At 35.0% G+C, this 7,313-nt stretch overlaps 1 protein-coding gene across 1 annotated transcript; it reads left to right on the plus strand.

The window, feature by feature from the left end:
- Positions 1–3,294: 3,294 nt before the first annotated feature.
- Positions 3,295–4,797, plus strand: LOC130981344 (uncharacterized). The gene has a single exon (XM_057904938.1). The coding sequence runs from the start codon at positions 3,295–3,297 to the stop codon at positions 4,795–4,797; it is 1,503 nt and encodes a 500-aa protein (XP_057760921.1).
- Positions 4,798–7,313: the final 2,516 nt, after the last annotated feature.

Here is a 7,313-nt window from a genome sequence, read left to right on the forward strand (position 1 = left end):
GGTGGCTCCCAGACCTCCTCACCTTTACGCCGCAGCAACTTCACCCTGCACTACAAAGATAAATCGTCTTTACCTCCTTAGGGTTACTAACTTGGGTATAATTCGTCCCAACCCAGTTAGTGTTACGAACCAACACATAAATCGCGCCAGGCTGAAGAGGGTCTCAATAACTCATAAATCGTGGCAGCCCATTGAGGTTTAGCCCATGAACACGTGAAATCTACCACCCTGGGACGATTTATAGTATTCTTTTAACCCTAGAGACCCTGGCACGATTTACGCTTTATTTACCTTACAAGTTCATGCATTAATCGTCCTAGGCTGAGATGATTCACGTTTTATATAACTCTATACACTCTAGGACGATTTATATAATAATACCAAGAGCGTAATCACGTTGCAAAATTCGTTTCAGAGAAATCAGATAATTTTGACTCCTATACAATTTATTTAAGTAAAAAACCCTTAAATGAATCCATATTTGTTTTACCCAATTTTTATCGTAGTTCAATTAATGTTTTATGTTAAAAAATTAATTCTATAATATATATACTAAGATTCAATTACTCAATTATATTTATATATTTAATTTATATATGTTTTCAATTAAATAATTATTTATTAAAATAATTAAATTTATTATATTAGAATAATAATATTTAAATTATATTCTGCCAACCTGTGAACCTATTTCCACGTGTCATTATCTCAACGTGGATCTAGAATTAGATCTAGTCATCTACTCATCTGAATTCAAGAAACGTTTAATAACCATGTCCCTTGCGTTGACTGCAATATTTCACACACTCTCACATCCCTCTCATCAATCACATCTTAACACGTGGACAGTAACACCAACATTTGGACGGTCAAAATTTTAAGGAAAAAACAATAAAGAATCAATCATTTTAATTTATATTAACTCATCTTTTTAAGTTTTAATCAATAACTTAATATTTTAAATTTTAAGGGTTTTGTTAATGAAGCTTTTTTTATATATTAGATTATGAGTAATAAAATTTTTAAATATGACTTAAATTATGTATTATATATTGTTATGGACATTTTGTCTTTTAACAATTAAAATATAATTATCAAAATTTATTATTTTTGACCATTTTAATCATTAATATTTAAAAATATAAGATAAAATATATTGTTGAATTATTAACCTAAAAAGCTTAGACTAAATAAATTAAATTAATAACTAAATAATAATAAAAAATGATAAATTTTAGTAGTTTCTAATATTTTTTTAAAATAATATTTTTTTATAAAATATCAGTGATATTTTATTTTTTAATAATTAAAAATATTTTTTATATTTTATATTATCATTATAGTAGGATAAAACACTAAAATGATTAAATATTTTCGTATTTTATACTAAAATTATCCATATGTAAAAATTTTAGTCTTTTGTTAACTTGTATTTCAAGAGCATAAGTTAAAAACATTATAAAATAAATATTTTATAAAAATTGTTGAAAAAATAAACTTTTTTATATTTTTAATACATTAAATATATTAAAAATATTAAAAAATTACTATTATATTTTAAAAAATGTTCTTAAGACACATATTAATAAAATTTTATTTTTAATTCAACAGTTTAATATTAAATTTTTAGTTTATACTTTTAAATGTTACTGATTACTATTAGTTAAAAATAATAAGTTATGGAGCATGTAACTTTACCAGTTTTAATTACAACACATATGATATGCGGTATTTAAAATGTTGGGTAAAACACCAAAATAAATCAATGGGAGAATTTTATTACCCAAATTAGCCAAAACCAAAATTTTTTCAACAATCCACCAACGAGCAAATATATATAATTCGAATCAACTCGATTCGAATTGTAAATGCAAGTAATTCGAAACAACTTGTTTCGAATTACCATTGAAATAAAAAGCATGTAATTCGAATCAAGTAGATTCGAATTATCCTTTATTAAATCGAATCAAGTCGATTCGAACTAGTAGCAAAATGGACCAATACGTAATTCGAATTAGGTCGACTCGAATTACTAAGGAAAACAAAGCATTAGTTAATTCAAATTCAGTTGATTCAAATTATGTGTATATAGTTCGAATTAGGTTGTTTCGAATTAGTGTGTTCCAGGCCTATATATATATGTGATGAACGTGAGTTGCTCTCAACATTGAGGGGTCATATGGCTGGTGAGGACAGTTTTATAGTGTTGGTTCACCAAAAAGGATCGATTAAGAGAAAAATTCGGTCAGGTGTCAAGTTCACCGATAAGGATCCTCTCTGTATTATCGTGAGTTCTACGACGAGCTATGATGACCTTGCTAGGTCTGTACTGGAAAAACTTGGTCTAGAAGATGTTAAAAGGGTAAAGAAGTTTTTCTATCGCATTCCAATCATGGTGCTCCAAGATAGCGTGAAGTATGATAGTTTCACGATCGGGAATGATAAGGACTTGCAGGTCATGTTTCTTTGTCGCCGACAGTTTCCCGAAGTTCGGACACCGGAGCTGTTGGCAAAGTTGGTTGATGTGGTGTCTAGCTCGGGAGTTCGAACCGGAATACCAACACTTTAGCGACGGTTGCCGGTTCTAGCTCAAGACCTGCCGTTGCATCTTCCTCAGTCCCTGCTTACGAGCCACCCGCCCCGCCTGTTGCCTCCCCTTCGTTCGCTGTTGATCTCAACGGCAGTGTTGGCGACGAGGTTGGAACAGCGGAACTTGTTCCTACCTCTGTACACTGTGCTGCACCGGCTGGGGCTGGAGATGGATTGTTTGATGATGTAGAGGACGATGATGTCGAGCCGGATATGATTGCTGATGATAGTGGCGATGAGATCGGAGCGAGTGAGCCTGTCGGTGCCGGTGGTGGCTCTAGCTCTGGCACGCAGCAGTACCTTCCACATTTTTTATCTTTGGACTTGGATGCCATGAGGCAGCCGGGGGTACCTGGGGAGGCTGCAGGATTTGGCGCTAGAGATGCTGAAGGGTCAGTTGGTATGACAGAGTTTTAGGTTGGTCAGCAATTTCAGGATAAGGATGATGCCCTGTTAAGTGTGAAGACTTACAGCATCCGCCGAGGTGTACAGTACAAGGTTGTGGAGTTTAATTATCGCCGTTACGTTGGCAAGTGTTCTGAGTTCGGGAATGGGTGCACATGGTTGATTCGGCTGAGTCTCCAGCAGCGCAAGGGCATATGAAAGGTCAAACGGTACAATGGACCGCACACTTGTCTCGCCAGCCCTATCTTCAGTGATCACAGGAGTTTGGATTATCATGTGATATCGGTATTCATTATGCCAATGGTTAGAGCTGATCCATCTGTTAGCATCAAGGTGCTCCTAAATGCGACTGCGTCGCACTACGAATTTATGCCGACCTACAGGAGGGTCTGGATGGCGAAGCCGAAGGCTGTTGCGCTCATTTATGGTGACTGGGATGAGTCTTACAATGAGCTCCCACGGTGGGTGTTAGGAGTGCAGTTGACAATGCCTGGTTCTATTGCAGTTCTTCGGACTAGCCCTGTTCGAGTTGGGGGACAGCTGGACGAATCTCAGGCTTATTTTCACAGACTGTTCTTGACTTTCCCACCATGTATCAAGGGATTTCGTCATTGCGAGCCGTTGGTTAGTATTGATGGGACCCATCTCTATGGCAAGTATGGGGGTACTCTGCTTGTGGCGATTGCACAGGACGGGAACTCCAACATACTCCATGTTGCATTCGCGCTAATCGAGGGTGAGAATGCTGAGTCTTGGTCATTCTTTCTCTCCCACCTCCGTCAGCACGTTACACCACAGCCAGGTCTGCTCGTTATCTCTGACAGGCATAACGGCATCAAGGCCGCTCTTGAGGCTCCCGACGGTGGCTGGCTACCTCCGGCTGCATACCGAGCTTTCTGCATTCGGCACGTAGCAGCAAATTTTGCCCTCACCTTCAAGGGTAAAGACGCAAGGAGGCTTTTCGTGAACGCTGCCTATGCTAAGACGGAGGTCGAGTTCCATTACTGGTTTGATATTCTTCGCTCGGAAGATCTGGCGATGTGTGAATGGGCAAACCGGATTGAGTATTCATTGTGGACACAGTATCGCGATGAGGGCCGAAGATTCGGTCACATGACGACAAATATATCTGAGTGTGTGAATTCAATCCTCAAGGGTGTGAGGAACCTTCCTATATGCTCGTTGGTTAAAGCAACGTACGGTCGGTTGGCCGAACTTTTTGTTCGCAAGGGGAGAGAGGCGGAGGCCCAGCTGGGTACGGGACAACAATTCAGTCAACACCTTGTTAAATGTATCGAGGCCAACTTGAAGACGGCAATGTGCTTCACAGTTACTTTGTATGACAAGGACAACTCGGAGTACACGGTCGCAGAGACCACTCCTACTAGTTCTTTCTCCCTTGGTAGCTACAGGGTGTCACTCGGATCTCACACATGTGATTGCAGATACTTTCAGGCACTGCATTTTCCTTGTCCGCACGCACTGGCATGCTGTGCTTACTCACGAGTCACTTGGCACTCCTATGTCCACCCAGTCTATCGACTCAGTAACGTTTTTAGTGTTTATCAGATGGGATTCAGACCTCCAATCCCAGAGTGTTTCTGGCCACCATATGATGGGCCGACGGTAATATCGAACCCGAACAAGAGGCGTGCAAGGGAGGGTCGTCCCAGATCTACTCGGATTCGGACGAACATGGACGAGGCATATCCAAACCGGCCTAAGAGATGCAGCTTATGTCGACTCCCCAGACACACTCGTTGGAGCTGCCCACAGGTCGGAGGTAGCCAGGGAGGACAGTGATAGATGGGTAGGGTTGGTTTTGCGTTGTTTGATTTACTACTGTACTATGTTTTGAATTTTAGTTATGTAAGGTTAAAAAATTTCTTAGTTGCAAACGCTTTGTATGTTTGTTGTTTAAAGTAACGGAACTAATATAAATAAGCAAAGTAACAAGTAAAAGTGATTCGAATGAGCTTGGTTCCAACTCCTTATATAGGGAACTAACAAGTAATTCGAATCAACTTAATTCGAATTACCTTTCGAATCAACTTGTGAATAATTCGAATCAACATGATTCGAACTCTATTGAGTCACGTTTCCATACTAATTCGAAACGACTCAATTCGATTTAGCCACCATTAATTCAAATCTACTTGATTCGAATTACATGCTTTTTATTTCAATGGTAATTCGAAACAAGTTGTTTCGAATTACTTGCATTTGCAATTCGAATCGAGTTAATTCGAATTATATATATTTGCTCGTTGGTGGATTGCTAGAAAAATTTTGGTTTTGGCTGATTTAGGTAATAAAATACTCCCATTGGTTTATTTTGGTGTTTTACCCTAAAATGTTTTATGGTCTACCAATAATAAAAAACCGATCTCCCATGGCTGTAACTTTTGAAAACTAAGAGCCTAGCAGGTAAACAAATAAATTAGTCTAGAATAAACTATATCGTTAAATAAACTTTCATTTGACTTCTAATTTTTTTTTTCTGAAATAACTTTTAAAAAGAGAAATAATATCGTATTTTTTTAAATTTAATTATTTTATTAGTTTTTATAATTTTATTAAATTTATAATTAAATTCTTATTCTTTTAATTAAATTTATATATTATTTTTAATTTTATAATTAAATTCTTACAAATATAAAAAAATATTAAAATTAATAGAATATTTTTTTATAACTTAAAAATATACTTACAATTAAAAATTTAATTAGATCTTTAATCACATATTTTTAAAAAATAATATATTTATAAAATTAAAAATAATATAAAAATTTAATAAAAAATATATATAAAAATTTAATTACAAATTTAATAAAACTATACGGATTAACAAAATAATTAATTTTTTTAAAAACGATTTTAGTTGAAAAATATGTATCGAATAAAGAGTCGTTTAAAGGTATTGGCTGCTATTTTGCTCACCCTTACACATGTTTGACTTCACTTGAATTTCTCGTGAGCCTACTTGTCACTTCTCATGGCTGCCTCTCGAAACGATATACTCATAATTTCTGATTTTGAAGAGAAAGAGGATGGAAGGCAGGAATAAGACCTGAAGAAATTAAAGGAAGGAGCCTCATTTTTGTTCGAACACACATGTCCAAGCTTGGATGAATATCCTTTTATTTTAGATAGTTTAATTTTTCCCTCCATGTTTTTGGAGTATAACTTGTTTTCTTGTATCACTTGTTGGGTATATTATTATGAAAGGATGACAAAATCTTATATTTGTGTAGTGGTTTCAAGGCACGATTAGATCGCTTTTTTTATAGAGATATTTGTCCCCACACTTAGTTGCTATAGGGTTGATGACAATACTCTCCCAGGATACAATGAAACCTAAGAAATTCTTAATTAGCAATAATAAGAAATTCTTAACTCTCTTGAACAAAGAAAACTCTCAATAGTTAAAATCACATGTACACTTAGTACTTGTTATTAACCTTTTGTTGCACTCTACATTAAATAGTGAGTAATTCATATATATACATGCTGCATGTATTAGAATCAAAAGTCACGTAACTTATGAATAGATGTAACCTTTGGTTATTGAATAGTTACAATGGAAAAGATGTGACTTTTGATTATTTCTTGAATAGGTACAAAGTACCGTTAACATATATTAACAAGTTTTCATAATATATATGTAGGTACACAACCGTTAGAGAAAGAATTGAACCGTAAATGGTAATTATTTAACCGTTTATTTTTAATATTAATATATTAATTTGTAAATACTCTTCGATCCTCCACTATTTACAAAATTTAAATATTATATAAGTATATGCATAAAGAATATGTCACTAAGATTAAACATTCTTTTAGTGTAAATTTTAAAGTTCTAACGAAGTAATAGGTGTCTAATCGATTAAACCTATACTCCATATGCTAGTACCAAAAATTACACACATTACTTATACCCTCAAAGTTCAAGAGTTTAAAATTTTAAGCACTTATATGGCCTTGTGCTCATCCTGGTTTCATAAATATTTACGAGAATAAAACCTCTAAAATTCTCAATTAGAGCGGCACCACTCTTATATTCATATAGGTGGAATCTTTTGATAGATAATATTATCATTCCATTAAGAGTTTAAACTCACCCTCCTAATTTATTGTACATAGCACTAAATCCTATACCTTAGTGCTCCAATTGCTAAATAACTTGTTATTACCCATTAAACCTTGAAACTAGTGGTCTACTAGAATAAAGTTGGATTCCCATCACTTAGCAATAATAGGTTTTAATCCCATTTTAGCAGTAGTTTCTTTGATTTTATCCCTTGACAAACTTTTAGTCA

This window comes from Arachis stenosperma, chromosome 5 (genome assembly GCF_014773155.1).
Source record: "Arachis stenosperma cultivar V10309 chromosome 5, arast.V10309.gnm1.PFL2, whole genome shotgun sequence".
NCBI classification, from domain to species: Eukaryota; Viridiplantae; Streptophyta; class Magnoliopsida; order Fabales; family Fabaceae; genus Arachis; species Arachis stenosperma.

Excerpts from the sequence above, each read along its gene's own strand:
- LOC130981344 (XM_057904938.1), top strand. The coding sequence starts at position 3,295 with ATGGTTAGAGCTGATCCATCTGTTAGCATCAAGGTGCTCCTAAATGCG.